The 19,517-nt window shown below is 49.9% G+C and overlaps 1 protein-coding gene across 1 annotated transcript in view; it reads right to left on the bottom strand.

The window, feature by feature from the left end:
* Positions 1–19,517, bottom strand: part of POLA2 (DNA polymerase alpha 2, accessory subunit) — a 22,692-nt gene continuing 3,175 nt past the window's right edge. The window contains exons 2-18 of the mRNA XM_037146465.2: positions 19,166–19,290; positions 18,586–18,677; positions 18,349–18,406; positions 14,977–15,083; positions 12,542–12,735; positions 11,819–11,907; positions 10,218–10,373; positions 9,624–9,686; positions 8,978–9,020; positions 7,744–7,868; positions 7,148–7,186; positions 6,433–6,506; positions 2,874–2,982; positions 2,380–2,486; positions 1,628–1,687; positions 1,248–1,374; positions 1–480 (exon numbers count right to left, since the gene is read on the bottom strand). Of these exons, the coding sequence (XP_037002360.2) occupies positions 331–480; positions 1,248–1,374; positions 1,628–1,687; positions 2,380–2,486; positions 2,874–2,982; positions 6,433–6,506; positions 7,148–7,186; positions 7,744–7,868; positions 8,978–9,020; positions 9,624–9,686; positions 10,218–10,373; positions 11,819–11,907; positions 12,542–12,735; positions 14,977–15,083; positions 18,349–18,406; positions 18,586–18,677; positions 19,166–19,290 (1,718 nt within the window). The 3' untranslated portion in view covers positions 1–330. The remainder of the gene's footprint in view (positions 481–1,247; positions 1,375–1,627; positions 1,688–2,379; positions 2,487–2,873; positions 2,983–6,432; positions 6,507–7,147; positions 7,187–7,743; positions 7,869–8,977; positions 9,021–9,623; positions 9,687–10,217; positions 10,374–11,818; positions 11,908–12,541; positions 12,736–14,976; positions 15,084–18,348; positions 18,407–18,585; positions 18,678–19,165; positions 19,291–19,517) is intronic.

A 19,517-nucleotide genomic window follows, 5' to 3' on the forward strand; every position in this document is an offset into this window, starting at 1 on the left:
TTACACTCAGAATTTACTTTTATTTCTCCAAAAGTTGTTTCTGTATCTGATTCATGAAGAAAGCCACAAAGCCTTCTTGCTTTTTCTGAGCATGCTGCATCCACAGCCAGTTCACTCTGGACTCTGCGTGTCGGAAACAAATGTTCTCCCAGAGACGCTCACCCAGAGCCGGGGGCCAGCTGCACACTCCTCCCCCGCTGCACCTCTCCTTCCCAGCTGGCCACCTCCTCTCCTTCACCTTCCAAGGTTGGGATCTTGTCTGCAGGCTGCGCCTGAGCTCTTGGTGGCTACGAGGGCGCGCACAGTGGGAGCGACAAAGTACCGGAGACCTCAGATCCTGACCACCTGGGCGGCGACACAAGGACTCCGCCTCCGCTCCCCGTCGATGGTCTGCCTCCTGAGGTGGAGACGACCATAGGTGCCCCCCACCTGCCCTTTGGTGAGGCGCCCAGGGTTCACACAGATACAGCCGAGGATGTCCTGGGAAAGGAAGGGAGGACACTGGGTTTCCAAAGGCCAAAAGTAGCAAAACCAATGTGACTAAGTGGGAACCATCTAACAGCTGGATGCCAAAGAGGGTTTTATAGAATGGAAACAAGGCAACCAAACACATCTTAAGTCAAATATGTTAACTTATTATTGGGAAACTCTGGGTTCCTTTGGCATCTCTGAGACAGAATGAAGAAGGTGCTGAGCAGGGTGACAATTAGCTCCCAAACTTAGAGACACTCCTGACATGGTTATTGTTTTCCAACCAGAAGAAGTTCACCTCCTGAGGTTGAACTGGCTCTGGTTTGGCAAGAGGAAGATTGGCTGGGCGGAGTCTCAGGGCGGGACCCAACCCCAGGCGGGCAGTGCCTCAGTGGCAGAAAGGAGAACCCTAAGGCATCCTCCAAGTTCTCTGGGCTGGCTGCATGGAGGTCAGACCAGAGTTCAAGGACAGGGGCAGGCAAGTGCCCCCAGGGCACCCTGGCGCCTGAGAACCACTGTGTGAGGGCCATCCTTCTGGTTTCTGGGACTCCCAGGCTGGGCTGACCCAGCACCAAGCTCTGGGGGGACAAAGGAGCGAAGGGACATCACTTACTTAAATGTTTTACTAACAGACTGTCTTCTAGTCCCACTGCCCCCCCCCACACGAGGCCACCATGCCCGTCAGCAGACCCCGAGGAGTGGGTGCCGGGGGGTCTAGAAGGGAAAACCAAAGACCGGTTCTGGCCTGTCTGGGAAAAAGCAGAGTTCAAACTTGCCTTCACAAAGTATCTCAGCTCTGATGGGATCACGAAGACGTCTGGGGTGACAGGCAGCTGTGCATAGGCATAGAAATTCTCATAGTCAATGGCCATGTCTTCCTGGGGAGGGTACAGCGGGTAGTAGCTACAGAGACGGGAAGAAGCGGTCAGCAGCAGCTGATTCAGGACCCTCCCTCCAAGGTGGGTCCCGTCACTGGTTCCCACACTGTCACAGACTATCGTTTCCTTTCCTCTCTGTGTTTGGGGGACAGAACACAGGCTCAACAAAGGGTGGAGTGCCTGGCTATGGCCTGCGGACAGAGCACGCAATCCAGTCTATCAGCTCCAGGTCCCTGAGCACCGTCTCTACGGTCAGTCATTCCAGCAAGCGGGCTCACCTCCTCTGCGTCAGGATGTGTCTGAGGATGCGGCTGAATCTGTCTGACGTTCCAGAAGAACTGGGGAGGGCAGAAAAGGAGTGTAGAACCATGTTTTTTGGTTTCTATTTCTCTTCAGCGAGGCCTCAAGGATTTAATAAACTGGAGAGAGGCTACATGGCCAAGGCAAAGTGACAAGAGGATCCTTCTGGGGAAGTTTAAAGACCCACCCACAAATATTAACTCGGTCTGTTTCCACACGAGGAGGGGAGTAGCACAATGAGTTAAGAAGGGAAAAAGCAGGAATCCCGTGACTGAAATGAAGGCAGCCAGCACCAGATTGCGCCAGAGCGCACAGGCTGCACCAGAGTGAAGCGAGTCTGTAGCCTAGGTGACCTTTGCACCTTGAACCTCAGCCAATCAGCACACACCCCTGTTCAAGGGGCTCTGAAGCTACGCTGCAGATTTGGTTGCATGTGATTCTCTGCAGTTATATGCTGCTCTGGTGCAGAGAACAGCCTTCAGGGTTCACAGGTCATCCTCCACTGAAGACACCCATCAGTCACGGATGTGGGAGGGGAAGGAAAACAGATGAACTTCCGAGACTACAGACCAAGTTAAATGCAGACAGATGGACGTGGTTCTTTGTGCTCTCAAATGTAGGAGAGACCGGTGGTAACAGAAACAAAGGCTCCAGCCACTCCCCTCCTGTGGCCAAAGGGTGTGGCAGAGGGTCAGCTGTCCTGCCCGCGGGGCTGGAAGATGCGCCTCACCTGCTGATCTCCTCAGCTCCCATGTGGAACAGCAGATCCGTGGACGTCAAGCCAAAGACCACGCCGTTTATGGAGAGGCTGCAGGGATCGGACACGAACCGCACTCGCTGAAACAAGAAGGGGTGGAGAATCTCCAAGGGCTGGCTAGCCCAACGAAAGGGAGACCAAGCCAATGCACAGTAAATTACAAGCACATTTGCCTGTTAAAAATAGTAGCTTAAGACACGGCCCCTCAGGTTGGGGAGCTTGCAACCCCTGGCCCCAGCATGTGCAGAAGGCAACAAGTCGATGCTTCACTCTCGCATCAGTGTTTCTCTCTCTCCCTTCCTCTCCCTTTAAAAGCAATGAAAACATGTCCTTGAATGAGGATTAAAAAAAAAAGCTTCAGGCCCTGCATGTGTCCAAAAGGCATCTGCACCCTCCACGCTTCAGGGACAGAGCTGGGTCACCTGCGGCACATTCGATTCTGCAGGCCGAGGAGGAACCGCCGGTACCTTTTTGTCCTCGTGAGGCAGGTCGGAGTAGCTGAAGGGCGGCTGTGGGTACACGGGCTCATGGTGCACGTCCCTCAGCGATGGGACAAAGACGAGGTGCGAGCCGGAGCTATTTCATTAAAAAAAAAAATTAAAAAATCACCGAAAGGGAGAAAAATGCAGGTGAGTGAGAGCAGCCGGATGACAGTGACACACAGCAGCTCGTGCATGAGCCGCTGCTCCCAGGGAAGGAGCTCAGAAAGCAGCTCTCCTAGGAAGAGCTCACTGTGGGAAGGCAATTCGTGCTCATTTCTACGCGTCCACCTGGACCCGGAGCAGGTCACCAGGACGTGCTTCCTCTTGGCTCTGCATGATGAAAAGATGGGACGACTGTTTGGCAGAAAAGGAAAGGTGCCCTGGCTGTGGGTTCGGTTCCCCAGTCAGGGCCCATACAAGAAACAGCCAATGAATGCATCGGTAAGTGGAACAAAACAATAAATAATAATAATAATTTTTTAAAAGATTTTATTTATTTATCTTTAGAGGGGAAGGGAAGGAGAGAGAGAGAGAAACATCAATGTGTGGTTGCCTTTCCTGTGTCCCCTGCTGGGAACTGGACTGCAGGGAACCGGCCTGCAACCCCGGTATGTGCCCTGACTGGGAATTGAACCGTGATTGTCTGGTTTGCAGGCCTGAGCTCAATCCACTAAGCTACACCAGCCAGGGCTAATAATAATTTTTTTAAGGAAAGAAAAGAAATTGGGATCTAGAAAATCTAGAAAGAATTAGAGCCTGAGAGCCAAAACTGAAACCAAAGTCCTGCCTCCTCGCACTATGTAAAGAGATGCAGCTGAAAAGCGTTGGGAGTCTCCAACCAGGGCCAGAGGGCCCCCAGGGGGGACCCCGCATGCTCATCAGACCTGGAGACTGCTTCACAGTTAGAAGATCGAACTGCAACCTCCTACTGACCAGACACTGGGTCAGAAATTTGACATGGAGGACAGAGACGTCTTCAGCGTGGTGAGGAGCCGAGCCAGCCCCGCCCCTCACGGAGAGGCGATGCCCTCAGTTCTTATTTCTGACTGCAGAGTCTGGTGAGAATGAAAGGCGTATTTAACAGCAACAATAAAAGCATAGCTGACAGATGTCTCCTTTGATGGAGGCAGAAGGGGAATCTCCAGGGTTACAACATATATGTGATGTAAAAACCTTTAACTCTGGGGGCCGACTGTTTATCTTCCCCAGCCACACAAAAGAAGAAGGAAAAAAGTCCGTTTCCTTGGTTCCCTCAGCTGTGCTCGGCAGAGGGGCCCATTATAAACCAAACAGGCATGAAGTGTGACTCTGGGGGCTTATTTAAAACCCACCATTAACTCTCACTGCCGGCTCTCTCTCTTGCTTACAACGTGTGGCCTTGCAGAATATAGCTAATGGCCATAGCTGCTTCTTGTATGGGACAGAGGTATTGGTGACTGCTGTTACACTGGTCACTTACTGGTCAAGCCAGTTCATGTGAACTGAGATTTCTACAGCAGAAAATCAGAATCTTGAGGCCAAAGGAACGCTGCGTATTCATTGCAGCCCCCCCCCCCCCGACACTAACAAGCTGACTGGACAGGCCCACGCCCACCAGTGTGGGCGCCAGAGGCGGGCACAGGCCGGGCAGCCCAGACGGGACCGGCTCTGCTCCAGGTGCCAAGGGCTCAGTCTGTGATGGACATGAAGGTACAGCTGGCTGCTTTATTTTACTTTTTTACATTTTATGTACGATTTTAGACAGAGAGAGAGAGAGAAACATTAATTTGTTTTTACATTTATCTGTGCACTCACTGGTTGATTCTTGTATATGCTCTGACTGGGAATGCACTGCAACTTTGGTGCATCAGGGTGGTGACACTCTAACTAACTAACTAACTAACTAACTAACTAACTAACTAACTAACTGACTAAGTTGCCCATTCAAGGCCAGTTGGCCACTTTAAAAGATGGAATTGCTCTGTTTCAGTGTAGGCGCTGGAAGAGCAACAGTTAAGGAGGAAACTGCTCTCTTGCTCAGGGTTATAGACCGGCTGTAGGGGGAGGGTCCGAGAGAAAATTCCAACTATGCTGAGTATTGCACAACTTCATGCATCTCAGTGGGAGGGCCCCACACAGGCCCGGTGCCTGTGAGGGAGGCGCTTCCTCAAGGGTTCTGGTTTTTACTGAGAAACCAGCTTCACGCTCTGTACTTCTAACCTCTCAGGAATAAGAAGAAATTCCCCAAAATGAGCACCTTTTATATACCGTTCGGGGAGAAGTGGCGCAGCTCCCCAGCGCCAGGCACACACTGGCCGCAGATGAAAGTGCCTGGCGGTGCTGGGTGCCCCCAGGCTAACAAAGCCTGGTCTGTTCTTTGTTTGTGCCACTGCCGTCCATACCACACGGGGTGAGGGACCCAAAGAGAACCCGGCCTCACACTGCAGCACCCAGCCAGCGCTGCGGCCCAGCTCCGCCACCCCGGGCCTTCCCCACAGAGCCCTAATGGCTGACAACACAGGGACACCCGTTTTGGGGATTTACGTCCTGAGCTCCCCAGGTCTGAGGAACTCTCGATATCACAACAGACCTGGAATCAGAGGGAAGGCACTGCGTCATCCTCACTGGGGGAGGGCGGGAGGGACGGCCCCAGCCACAGCCTGTCACCGCACGGTTCAAGGCTCCTGGGTGATCGAGGGGCTGTTTCCCCGGTCCGAGAGGCCTACCGCACTGGCCGTGCTGCCGGCGCAGGAAGGTAGTATTCCCACTAATCGACTCTGGGATCAGTTCTCACGGCCAAGGGGTGGAAGATTATACATCTTGTTGTAAAAAACCACCTTTGTTACAGACTTGTTTGTAAAAGCTCAGCCCCAGGAATGTTTGTTTTTTATGAGTTCAGCTACAGGCAAGCAAGTCCCCAGAGGAGACCCATCACCTACACCAATGCCTTTCAAAGCCTGGCACTGGCGCTAAAGGGACAGGAAGTGATTCTTCCTGGAATAGGTCCCTTTTTTCTCCATCAGAACTGCACATCTGGTCGCCCCATAACCTTCCACAGATCCTTCCCCTTGGTCTATGGCAGAGATTCAAGATCCCCACCCTCCCTGAGTTTCTACTAATGGCTTTCTTAGGCCACTAACGATGCCCGACAAAACGTGGGGAAGCAGTGACTCAGGGGAAGGCCCTGGGCTCACCGGAAACAATCTTGCACACAACAAGATCTGGGGTCCCCTGGGATTGGCTGTGTAAGTCACCCGACGCTTCTCGGCAGCACCCTGGGAAGAGTCCCGTGGAATACGAGTGTGTACGAACAGAAGTAAGAAGGGGAAGGAAGTACAGAGAAAGCACAGCAAGAGCAAAAGTCAAGTATGTTTATCTCAGGGTTTTATGAAGATGCCTCTTGACTCAGCGTCTGCGCACTTGAAGTTCAAGAGTTCTATCTGATCGCTAGTTCAAAAGGATGAAAGACGGGAACTACCCTTCCCTTTGAACAGTTTCGTTTTTTTTAGTGGCAAGCTTAGGAGAAATCTGAGCAGCTTAAAAGGCAGCAGTTTTGAATTCTGACCTTCGTGTCCCTTCAATAATCGTTCGTAGACACTGCTTGAAAACATCTTCAAATGGACTGGTCAGCAGACAGTTCTGCAAGAAAAGGAGGTGAGGGTAGACCTTGGCGTTCACTCGTTTCACATTGGATGGCCCTATGTACCAGCTGTGGAGCTGAGAGCTGAAGGGAATGTGAAAGACAGATGTCTGTCCTCAAGGACCTCAGTCCAGCTGGGGACAAGAAAGGAGATCGGGGAAGAATCAACCCTTTTGAATATGAGCTAAAACACTGAAAAGGAGGAGCATTTTGAAATCTCTTCTGTGACGGGAAAACATCCTGTGAACAAGGGTAAGAGATGTCCAGAGAAGGGCCACTTGTGTCAACGCATCAAAGGACAGCAAGGCGTGGGTCAGGGGGCTGAGGGAAGCTGCTGATAAAACCGCTTTGCAGCTCCGTGGCCCCCAGACCCTTGCATCTGTGTGGCACTCTTGGGCCTTAGCATCGAGCGTCACAAAGAAACATCAGGATTCGTGTATTTGTATTTCCCTCCCTCAGCTTCCAAACGGCCTTGCAGTCTGGGGAAATAAAGCCCTTGCATTCTGTACCTTTGCTAGAAGTGCCATGCTATGATGTCTTTCTGCGGGGATGAGATGCAGGGTGACGCCGAGATAAAAGCAACAGTGAGGGCCCACTGCACGGAAGTAACCACCACCCTCCCCTCACCGCAGGCACTCACCTCAACCTGTTCATGCTTAGCATCCAGGAAAGGGCCAAACTGCAAACAAGGCGGAGGAGAGGAAGAAAGGTATCCAATCAGAACCTTGAGTGTCCATGAGTGCCTCCACAGTCCCCTCTGTCCCACCAAGGCTGCAAGAAGAGCCTGGGACAGTTAGCAGATGGGGCGGGGCACCAAGCCAAGATCAGACAGGAGGCCGTGGGCCCTGGATGCAGGGAGGCCGCCATGGCCCCGTAACCATTCGCACAGCCTCCTACAAACACGGGGCTTCTCCCCAACTTTCTGTACGTGGTAGGGAAACCTACCTCCCTTTGAGCCTAAAGAGAGAACAGTTCAGGGCTTGGAGTCATGAGACAGAGGCAGGAATCTTATAAAGACAGTAGAGGCAAAACTGTCAGCTTTTAGATTAGGTGGGAGCCTACAGATCACGTGCACCTCTCCAGAGACACAGATGAAGAACAAAAAATATATTAAAAAAAGGACAACCTGACACACTTCCTAAGAGTTCAGATCCGCACCGGACCTTTTTCTAAAGGTCAATCCCTGCGTTCCCGAGGGGCCCTGCCAGGCAAAGCTGCCCTAGGAGGGCCTCCTACCAGGACACAGACGTCAGGCCGGTCACGGTTGATGACGGCGACCAGGTCGAGTAGCGGGTCATACGTGATGCTGTCAGACGTGGTATACGGCCCACAGGCCACCAGAACCATGGTTTGCTCGAATTCTATGAGAAAAAGTCGTAAGGTGTTGATTAGAAGATGCTGGGGTGGTGGGAGAAGGACGACGCAGGCCCTGGACATCCGGGCCTGGTCGATTTCTTTTCGCTCTTTGAAGCTGATCTAGCACCGCCCGCTCCTCACGCCGCTGTAAACACATTTTCTGAGAGAGCACACAGTACCGTCAGTGCCTACAGTTCCCCCCCTCGGGTCATCTCCGAAGACGACTCGTAAACCGTTCCCGTGCACGGGGTGCTGGCCACCTCACTGCAGTTCCTCAGCAGGCTGCTTTCCTGACAAACATGCCTTAAGAGTATTTTGAAGCAAAGTTTGTTAAAATTTCTTTTTGTCTTTTTCTATCTAGTTTGGTTACCAAACAACTCTAGGCTTTCTTAGAAATTCATCTAATTTTTTTTAAAAAAGATTTTATTTACTTTAGAGGGGGAAGGGAAGGAGAGAGGGAGAGATACATGAATGTGTGGTTGCCTCTCACTCACCCCCAACTGGGGACCTGGCCTGTAACCCAGGCACGTGCCCTGACGGGGAACTGAATTGGCGACCTTTTGGTTCACAGTCCAGCGCTCAATTCACTGAGCCACACCAGCCAGGGTTCATTTTAATGAACCTTTTATTTTGGAATAACGTTAGAACTGTAGAAAAGTTGCAAAGACGGTACAGAGTGGCTGTGTGCATGGCTTCCACCCAGTGTCCCCTAGGGCTGGCGTCGTTCCCACACCTGCCAGAATGAAGGAGTTCACGCTGATACATCGCTGGTGACCATTTCTGACTTTATGTGCATGTTGCCTGTTTTTTCACTAATAACCCCTTTCTCCCCCAGAACCCAATCCAGGAAACCATACTGCGTGTAGAGAAATTCTTTGTTAAATAGCTCCTAGGTCTCCCTTTTTGAAGTGACCTTCGAATACCGACTACCATCAGAGGTGAATGACGAGCCGCCTGCACGCGGATCGCAGGTGGTCAGATCCCGGCTCCTCTGCGTCCTCAGGCCCGAGGTGCACTCACAGCTTCTGTGCTTCCCTGGTGCCCGAGGAGCCACGCTCCGGGCCCTGGCCCCCCCCCCCACTGCGGTGGCAACTGTGTTTGAGGCAGAACTTACCTCCGTCCTCTTCGGCGGGCTGATGAAACGGAAGTGGCACACCCTTAAAGACCAGAGAGAAGCGGGTCTGAGGTCTTGCCCCAGGCGTTGCCGTGGTAAGGAGCGGTGTGGGCACTGACTAGGGCATGTTGTTTGCAGGTGTCTTGCTCCTTGGAACTAAAAGCTCGCAGAGCTGACGGTACCTGCTATTTTTCTGTATCTGCTCAGAGCCACAAACAACCCCAGAAAATGGGAGGCCACAGCAAAACTCATATAAAACACCCAGCAAAAAGTCGGAACAAAGTGCCAGTAAGGAGGGGCTAAGTAAGGAGGGGCGAGCAGGGACAGGTCACTTACGGCCTGTGGGCCAAACCTGGCTACCGCTACTTTTCTAAGAAAGATTTACTGGCACAGCCACACTCGTGGTTTACAGGTTATCTACGGCTTCGATTGCGAGACACTGGTAAAGCTGACGTGGTGACAGAGACTAAGAGGCCTGCAAAGCCGCCGTCTGGCCCTTTACAGAACTGGTTTGCTAAGCTCTGGCCTAGAGGCAGGTTCTCACTCTAGAGAGGATCGAGAGGCAAATAAACAGGCCCCTAAAGTGGACAAACTGCACACCGTGGCAGGAGGAGACCGGGGGGAGGGCGGGCACCGCTGTGGTTACCTCGTAGAGTTTAGTGGCGACAAATTTTCTACCAGTGGTGTTGATTCCTTCCATAATTACAACCTGAAAGACAAGAGGCAAAACAGGATTGCAAGATGGGAGATAAAAGAGAGGTCGGGAATCAATTATTTTGATGCAATTAAAAGAATCGTCCAGCTAGTTTCATTTAGTAATGGACAACTCGGGAGTGTTTTTCTAGAAAACAGATTGAGGGGGTTATACTAGTAATCATAACTGTGTTTTCCACGGATGACCTAATTTTGACAACAGTCCCATGAGGGAAGAATTCTTCTTCCCGTTTTACAGATGAGGACACTCTGGCTTTGAGGTTAACTACCATGGCTATAATCACACGCCATGTGGGGTGGAATCGGGATTCGAACCTGCACAGTCAAATTCCAGAGCCAAGGTCAGAGTGTACCAGGGAAAGCTGGAACCCCTACACCGGTGTCTGCTCTTGGGACTGTGCTCCCACCACATCCCATGGCAGCAGAGGTCAAAACCAAGGGGCAGCAGGCCAGCGGTGAAGGCTGTTCCTGAGCCACAGCCCACCACGCGTACTGCGGAATAAGGGGCACGCCGCGCCCCGCTCACCTGTCCGGGAAACAGAGAGTACTCCGTAAGCTCAGACAGATCCACCGGGATGCGCGCACCAGAGGAGTGTTCCCGGTCTCCCTCCAGAATCACCGACTTGCTGTTCAGCTTTCCGTTGCTGTCACAGCCGATCTGGCCCAGCAGGGTGATGGGCTCCTGCCATGGGCAGGTTAAAAAACAGAACGATATAGCCTTTGGGGCAGAGGCTCCAAATCTGAAGTCAACACACTGAGTAGCAGGCAAATCCCAAGTAACAGTAAACATCGTTTTGGCGGGGTATCACTTTGACCCTGAGGTGATCAGATCATTACGAACAACAAGGGCATTAGAACTCTTAAAGCAGGGGTGTCAAACTCATTTTCATCAGGGGCTGCATCAGCCTCACGGTTGCCTTTAAAGGGCTGAATGTAATGTGAGGACTGTATAAATGTTAACTACTCCTTAACTGGGGGCAAGGAGCTCGGCGCTGCCACTGGGTAGAAACAAGGCCGGATAAAACCAGGTGGAGGCCCGGATTCGGCCCCGGGCCTTGTGTTCGGCACTTGTATCTTAAAGGGCATCTAGTCCGCCCACCCAATGCTGGAGCCCCCAGGAGGCTACCTTAGGCTTGAGCATCTCTAGTGAAGGGGAACCTGTCCTGGCACCCCCAAAGCAGCCCACTGCACCTCCGGATACCTATAACTGTTAACGGTAGCTCACGTTCATTGAGCTTACTAAATACCAGCTCTAAAGGTTTACATGGATCAATTCATTTAGTCGCCACACCAAGTGTGAGGTGGGAACTATTAATGCACCCATTTCACAGATGAGAAAATAGAGCAACGGAGACATTAGATAATTTGGTCAAGGTCAAACAAGTGGCTGAAGCCTGAGTTTAAAGCCCAGAAGTTTGGCTCTAGAGCCATATCCTTAACCACACACCTCACTGCCTCTTAACCGGAAGTTCTTCATTAACTTGGGCTGAAATTTCTCTTCCTGTGGCTTCCTCTGCCCTGTTCCCACTCCTTGGGGCCAAGTGAGGAAGTCTAACCTTTTCCCACAAGATCACACATGCTTGCCACCCTCCACTACTTCCCCTCAGTTCCCCCCAAACTTCCTCATACCACACGGTTTTGCATTATCTTCCCCAATTGGTCACTCCTCTCTTGAATGAAAACATATGCCAGAGGTAACTTAAAGACTCTTCTAGAACACATCTCCCCTTAGGTTAAAGGTTCTAGAGAAAACCCTGGTACGTATGCCAGATTAAATCATGATGTAGAGACCACGAGCAGCAGCTTATTCATAACAGAGACCAAGCAAGGAAGAGTTGCCATTTCTAGAACTCCCATCCTTGCTGTCCTTACGCTCTGGTACTAGAAGGCTTGAAGCCTGCCACCTCTGTGTGCCGTGACCTAAACCCAAGTGCAAAGACGGTGACTGTGTCTGCACAAATCAGAGAGTATTTGTAAGTCTTTCGTGAAAAGGACCTCTTTCACCAAATCCAACTGGGACAGTTGTTCTAACCAGAACGCAGGCAGGTGAAAAAGGAAGCCAGAGGATGGTTTTCACCTCGGATTCGAAAGGACAATATTAGGAAGGACTATCAGAACAACTCTTACTTGTGCTGGAATTAGAACAGGAGTAAAAGCCTCAATCTTGTAATGTTCCTTGAGTTCACTGCCAAGTTCTTCTATCTTACAGGTCAAAACTGAAATCCCAGAGGGGAAAAAGTGTTGCGTTTAAGACGTTTCACTTGCCAAGAACAGAAAGAAAATACAGCACATTGTTAAACATTAAAGCCAGTCATTTTACAGAGGCGGGAAGGGTACTTAGATCTGGCCAATTCACGCTTTCTGAAACCTTCCCCGGGCAGCTTCCTGATACCGAGTCTGGCCTTCCCTCTGGCCAGGGGCTCATGTGGCACCAACCCAGAGTCAGCACAGATCCACAACCCCCAGCCTCCTTTTTCCTCAGGTCATCAGTGAGGGTTAGGACAAGCCAAGGTCAACCTGGGCAGTCTCTCATTCTTCCTAAGAAGCCATAAATGTTTCCGCTTTCTTTGGTATGTTCATTGGCTTCCTTTACATAATTCGAGTGATTGTTACTGGGAAATGGTTCTGTGCTTTTCCTTTAGCACGTTTCTTTTGCGAGGGGCAGTTGCTTGGGAGAATGAGAGGACCATGTCCCTCTACTCACAAGGGCACCCAGAGGACACCTACCAACTTATGTATTCAAAGGCAATGTTAGAATCTGTTCTGCAGTCCAACTGGAACTTTGCTCCTTACTCTAAACCCTTCCAAGTGGTTTTATATCCTCCAGAATTTAAAAGGGAAAACAATCACCTTCTCGGACGTCTGGCAGCTTCTGAAACATGAATTTGTAGCTCCCAGTCAGTGACTCTGGACTCCCCAGGACCTTCAGGCTGACCATACCGGCTCCTCCTCTCCCGGACCAAGACACTCCCTGCGCTGAGCCAAAGGCAGTAACCACTTCTCCTCGGTTATTTCTTGAGTTGTATTTCTGAGAGGGAGTAGCACTAATTGGGAGCAAAAGAGATTAACATTTTACTGCGTTCATATATAAAGGGAGAGAGGAATAAAATGAGGTTACCTTCTGGAAATGAAAACTGGAGAAAGGTCAAGCTGGCCTCACATTTTATAAATCTAATCAGCTTAATGGGGTCGGACACCCAGGCCTTTAAGGAATTTCAGGAATGAAGGGTTGAAGAATACCACTGAGCAATACCAAACATGTTCGGAGAAGTTTAGAGACAAAGACGTATTTTAAAAGGTCGTTCTCCTGGCTTAAAACTAAACAAAGCAGAAAAACCTCAAACTCTGAACTGATTAAAAAGCAAGTACCATTTTCTTTTAGCCCGTAGCATTTATTAGAACACCTCCAGAGCCTAGAACTTTAGAAAAGCCAGAAGTTGCTATGCCTGTATATGACACCTCACAATATAGTTTGAGGTAGAAACAAACAGCAAAATGCAGTTAAGTGAAACGAATCAACTGTCCTCAGTCTCCGTGGAGGTGGAGATGTAATGAATCCAGTCAGCTGGTGAACAAAGATTCCCATTCTCCAAGGCTCCGCTGACAGTTCTCCTATTTCCCCTCCGGGCTGGTAAATTACACCTCTAAGAACACTCGGACATCGCTATCTGCTCAGATGACAATGAGGTCTTCCAATCCCCTGGTGGTGAACCTAGCTTACCGGGAGGGCTATTTAATAAAAACAGGCTTCATCCAATGCACCAAAACTCTGCACGGACCAGCGAGATATGGGCCCCACTGAGAGGGCTGCCGTCACTCCTCCTTTCCCAGGAGAAACTGAAAATGACTCAGTTAATTAGCTCTATCTCCGGGGCTGCCTCTGCCTGAATAATTTAGAAGTTACTTTCATAAATTACCAAACCAGTTTCTGATGCTGGCTTTATTAGCACACACTTAAAAATGACTAGGCAGCACATCCCAGACTTCTCCGAGCCTCTCCTGCGAGCTCCGTGGGACGTCCGTGACAGCTGGCCCTTCAAAGCATCCAGACTCGCACACAGGGTCGGCTGCACTGAGGTCCAGCTCTCCCAGGACCGCTCGTTCCAGAACACGACGGCCAGGGCAGTGCTGGCCCACCCACAAGAGCCATCTGTACACATCAAGGTTCAGAGACACTCTTGTAAGTCTAGGAAGTTGGCTTCTAAAAAGTCTGAGTACTCCCAAGGCAGCAGTGGACCACATGAAAAGTGACCTGTCCTGCAGAATCCAATGACTGCTCATCTGGAATGCCCGCTACCACCTCCTTCCTAAAGTGACGGGGCAGAGGAACCTTAAGCGTTGCCTCATCTGGAAGAAGTGATCCACAGCTGAGATGGCAGGCAGGACTGTCCCTCGGCTGCACCCCCACCTGGCAGCACCTGAAAACCTGTCTTCCGCGCCGCACAGCCCTCACCTACGGAGTTCCCTAATACGAGAGGTATCACCCGTGGATTCTGAAAAAAATCACACATGATTGCGGAATCAGGTGCGGAAGTGGCAGCAGAGACAAAGTACTGATTAGGTCAGTGCAGGTTCACAGCAACAAGAAACCTCCCAGAAACCAGCTGGACCCTCAGGCGGAACAATGAACAGGTTATGTAACGTTATGAACAAAGATACGTGCTTTTCTCTTTTAAAAAAATCACTGCTGCCCTGGCTGGTGTAGCTCAGTGGATTGAGCACGGGCCTGCGAACCAGACAATTGCGGTTCGATTCCCAGTCAGGGCACATGCCTGGGTTGCAGGCCAGTTCCCAGCAGGGGACGCACAAAAGGCAACCATACATTGATGTTTCTCTCCCTCTCTCCTTCCCTTCCCCTCTGAAGATGAATGAATAAAATCTTAAAAAAAAAAGTCACTGCTTTAGATTGAACAAAAAGAAACCCAACAACACACAAACTAACAAGCAGGTGAAAGGCCGTCCGCCCGCACTGGCACGACCGGGAGGACCTCGGGCGCCTGAATGGCCAGGTTGTTTCCAGCAGAAGATATCAGTTCCCGATCTAGGAAATGAGCCCCAGAAAAGTGGGTGGAAAGTGAGTTTCCTTAATTGCTGTAAGAAACAGTAATTTTCCACACAGGAAGACAAAGGAGGGAGGGCAGAGAGAAAGAGGCTTTCCAGCCAGCTCACTGCGGAGGTATCCGACCGCCCCACTTAATAAGTCACTGTGGAGTCGGCCTCCACCAGATAACCGGAGAAAGGGGGGCGGGGCGGCTTTTTGGCAGCTGACTTGATTCTGATCGTACCTTGGAGAGAAACTGGATGGCGAGAGAAGCTGATGGGGACTGCGAGTGGACACCCTCCTCTTTGTGAGGGGCGTTTCCGGGGTGGAGGCAGCTCGCTTCTGAGGAGCCTAGAAACAAATCGAAACACAAAGGCCCACTCCCTCTTGACCCGGGTTACTAATTAAGTGCACGGTTCCATAGGAAGAAGGGAGCGGGGCCTCAGTGGAGGCCACGAGGCGGGGCTGGGCCTGGGGGTCCCACTGGCGGAGAGTAATCCCACCAGAAATCTTCAGGACTGTAACCCAGCATTCATCAGAATACCACCCCATGTTGAAGGCAATTATGAAGAAGTGCCGACATTTCCTAAAACGGACCGCCAAGAGGTCAATCTGTCCTGTCAAATCGTTCGTGTGTTCCCTTTCTCTCCCGCCTCTCTCTGCTTCAGAACGCATATGGGTTTAACAGCGCATGGGTTTTGACCTGCGTGGATGCATTTTCCTGAGAAGGGATGGGACTGAGTTACTCCTCATTTTGGCAAAGTCAACCACACATTTTCAAAATTAGAGAAGGGAATGACTCAGGCAGATAACTCGGCTGAGCTCATACTTGGAGAATATTTAGCAAACACCTCACTGATGGTCAATTTTTGGTTTTTGCTTATCAACAAGAATCCAGAGAGGCGCCCAAAGTGGAGGATGAAACCCACAGTCGAGACCCACTCAACATGTTGCAACTGACCTGACTGAGAGCTAAGGCAGATCCTTGCCCAGACTGCAGCCCAGGCCAGCGAGTCTGGGGAGGCGTTCTCTGCCCTCGGGCTCCTCCTAGCGGCGGATCTGAGTCCTGCCACCAAAGCTGCCTACAGTGCTGTGAGACAGCCACCAGAGAACAGGTTCAAAACCATCACTAAGGAGCTGGAATGGAAACTGGACTTAAAAAGGTTCTTATGCTACCACCCTATACAATAAACATTTTTACCTTTCCTTTCTAGTATTTTAATATTTTTGTAACAGTTACGATCTTAGTTTAAATACAAATCTTTAAGTACTATGTATACTAATTTTTTAAAATATTTTATTTATTTTTGGACAGAGGGGAAGGAAGAGGAGAGAAACATCAGTGTGTGGCTGCCTCTCACATGCCCTCCACCAGGGTCCTGGCCCACAACCCAGGCATGTGCCTGGGTAGGAACTGAACTGGGAGACCCTTCAGTTTGCAGGCCAGCACTCAACCCACCAGACCACACCAGCCAGGGCTCATTTTTTTAATATTAATTATAAGCATTTTCCCACAATATCACAATCTTTATCCTTTTTAGTAGCTGTGTTGATTGAATTGAAATATAATAATTTACATAATGACTTCTCTCTTGCTGGATGTATGAGCTGCTTGTAATTTGGGTTAATTACAAATTATGCTGAGACACATATCTCCATGTTATACAGATTTTCTCAATTTGAATTATTTCCTCAGGAGAGATTTTTACTAGGGAGAATTATTGTGTCAAAGATAGAAAAGACTTTATGGCTTTGATATATCTTCCCAAACTACTTTCCCAAAATCCACTTCTAATGTGCCGTGTGCTCTGGGACGCTCGGCCGATGCTGGGCAGGGATCATTTCAGGAGAAAGAGCCCGCCCCCCAGGACGTGGCTGCGTGGTGGCGCCCTGGGAAGCAGTCTCAGCTCTCTCAACCTAGACTTCGGCCCCTGCCGTGGAACCGCATGCACTGTGTCAACAAGCCACCTGCTGTTTTGCTCCTCAGGGATGGGCTCGCTCTGACCGAGCTCACAAAACCCACTGCGAACACCACACACCGGCCTGTCCCCTGCAATGAGAAGCCTGGGTGGCGCGGGGTTCTCACAGCACACCGGAACCCAAGTTACAGCCCAGGAGGCCAGCGTGCTAATTTACCAGAAATATAATGCCGTTGGTATGGGAACTTCCAAGCCTCAGGCTGACACATTCTCTCCCATCAGGCTGGACACGGGGAAAGCCCGCTTATAACCAGATGTATGGTGAGCACAAAGGCAAACGAATTCTTGTCAGCTGCACAAGTCAGATGTTTGATGATGACGAGCAAGACCAATGACCCTCACTGCTGTAGCAGGAGTGAGCCTGCCCCACGGCCTGGCAAGGTCAGATGACCTCAACCTGGCGCTGTTTGTGTGGCAAGGCCACCAGTGGCACCACGACTCTTCTGTCACGCCTCTGGTGCGTGGTCTAACAATGACCGAGCGGCTTCCGTGGGGTGGGGACTGCTCTAAGCACGTCACCGTCTCCAGCCCAGACCCACACTGCGTCTCCGCTGAGCTTCTGACCCGTTTCTCATTGTTTGCTCGTTTCAACCCAACTTAGCTCTGACTAATGCGGGCCAGGTCCGCATTCCTGGGGATGTGTGAGAAGCAACTAAATCTCTTGCATATTGATGTTTCTCTCCCTCTTTCTCCCTCCCTTCCTGTCTCTATATAAAATCTTAAGTGTAGCTCAGTGGACTGAGTGTGGGCCTGTGAACCAAAGGATCGATCACTGGTTCGATTCCCAGTCAGGGCACATGGCTGGGTTGCAGGCCAGGTCCCAGCAGGGGACCCATGAGAGACAACTATACATTGATATTTCTCTTCCTCTTTCCTTCCCTTCCCCTCCAAAGATAAATAAATAAAATCTTTAAAAAAAATCAGAAGAGGCCCTGGCTCCATAGTTCAGTAAAGCATCATCCCAATGCTCCAAGGTTGCAGGTTTGATTCCTAGGCGGGAAACATGAGCAACCAACGAATGTATAAATAAGTGAAAGAACAAGTCACATCTCTCTATCTCTCTCAATCTCTATCTCTCCCTCCTCCCTCTCTAAATATAATGAAAAAAATGTCCACGGGTGAGGATAAAAAAATGTAAAAAAATAAAAAATAAATAAATAGCCCTGACCAGTGTAGTTCAGTGGATTGAGCGCAGGCCTGAGAACCAAGGTGTCGCTGGTTCGATTCCCAGTCAGGGCACGTGCCTGGGTTGTGGGCCAGGTCCAGCAGGGGGTGTGTGAGAGGCAACCACGCACTGATGCTTCACTCCCCCTCTTTCTCCCTCCCTTCCCCTCTCTAAAAAAAATAAATAAAAAACTTTAAAAAATAAATAGTTACAGAAAGTCATATTTATAAAAATTCTATGATATGTGAACTGAAAAATGAAGGCTACCCACACGTTCACGAGGACTGTAATTACATGAACCACGTGTGCATGTGATGGGGCAGGAAGACGCGTAAGTGGAAATACGGTAGGAAATATACAGAAACTGTGTGAAAGGTCATTTTCTCTCGCAGAACTTCAGATGTCATGATGTTTTTAGAAAAAAGAAAAAACACACTTTGCAGAACGCCGTTCCCGAACACTGCGAACTCACCTTAGAGGGTGTGGTGTATGAGTTCAGGAGGGTCTCCTCTTCGTCCTCTGCTTCAATTCTAGCCGCAGTGGTTAAGAAAGATAGCAACAAACTTCCCCTTGAAATCTAAGGCAAGGGTTGCTTGAGCAGGAACCTGAACAGTAAGTACTTTTCGTTTGTTTCTAAATTACACACAATAAACAAATTAGAAATAGAACACGGTGGCTTGAGGTCGAGCCCTCCAACAGAAAAGGATACAGCTCCTGAATGGAAACAATGTCCCTGGCCCCTGCGTGCCCGCTGTCCTTGCGAGCGCTGTGGCGGACTTTGGACAATCTTTTGCTCAGAAACTGAGGGCAAAAAAGATAATAGATATAGTATTCCAAAGTCGAGTATTAGAGGAGCGTTTTCCACAGCTGCAAGATAATAAGAGGCTTTAGAAATATAATGAAAAATATAAAATTCCTCCAAGTAAGAATTAATATGATGTTCGTGATCAACTAAATATAAAGACTTATTCTGAGACTGTTGCTCTATAACACATAATGATTCTAATAGTAACAACAATTACTTGTTGAAGATCTACCACCAGTTAGGTGATTTACATCCATTTTCATTTAATTCTTACAACAACCCTAAAAAGTATGGAGTGTTAGAACCACTGACAGAAGAGGGAGCTAAGACTTGGAGACATCAAGTCATTTGTCCAGGCTCACGTTGGGCCTCGAAGCCAGATCTGAGTCCAAAGCTCCAACTCTCCTCGCTGTGTCCTACCGCCTCCCCTACCGAGCAGAGATGGAGAATCACAGGGGGGGGTTTCCTTACATTGTGCTCTCACCTCACGCTCAAAGGAGTTCAGGATCTCCAGGGTAACGTGACCTTTCTGTGTGCTGGTACAGAAGGCTACAAGCTCGCCGACCATTCCCTCCTCGTTCTGGCCATATAGAATGCACAGCTCCGCCACTGCAGAGGGAAAAGTGGACCAGTAAGCACTCAATTTATTTTTTGAACCTTAAACCTTGAAAAAAGAAAATAATCCTCTATTTATTCAATCCACATTTATTCAGCAACTACTTGTGCTAGGCACTGTTCTAGGCATGAGAATATAGCAAAACAGAGAAGAATCTTTATCTTCACGAAGCTCACTACTGGCAGGCGACAGAAAACAAACAAGTAAAAGAGGTGGCATA

Source organism: Artibeus jamaicensis, unplaced genomic scaffold (assembly GCF_021234435.1).
Source record: "Artibeus jamaicensis isolate MK-2021 breed Jamaican fruit bat unplaced genomic scaffold, CSHL_Jam_final scaffold_614, whole genome shotgun sequence".
Lineage (NCBI taxonomy): Eukaryota > Metazoa > Chordata > Mammalia > Chiroptera > Phyllostomidae > Artibeus > Artibeus jamaicensis.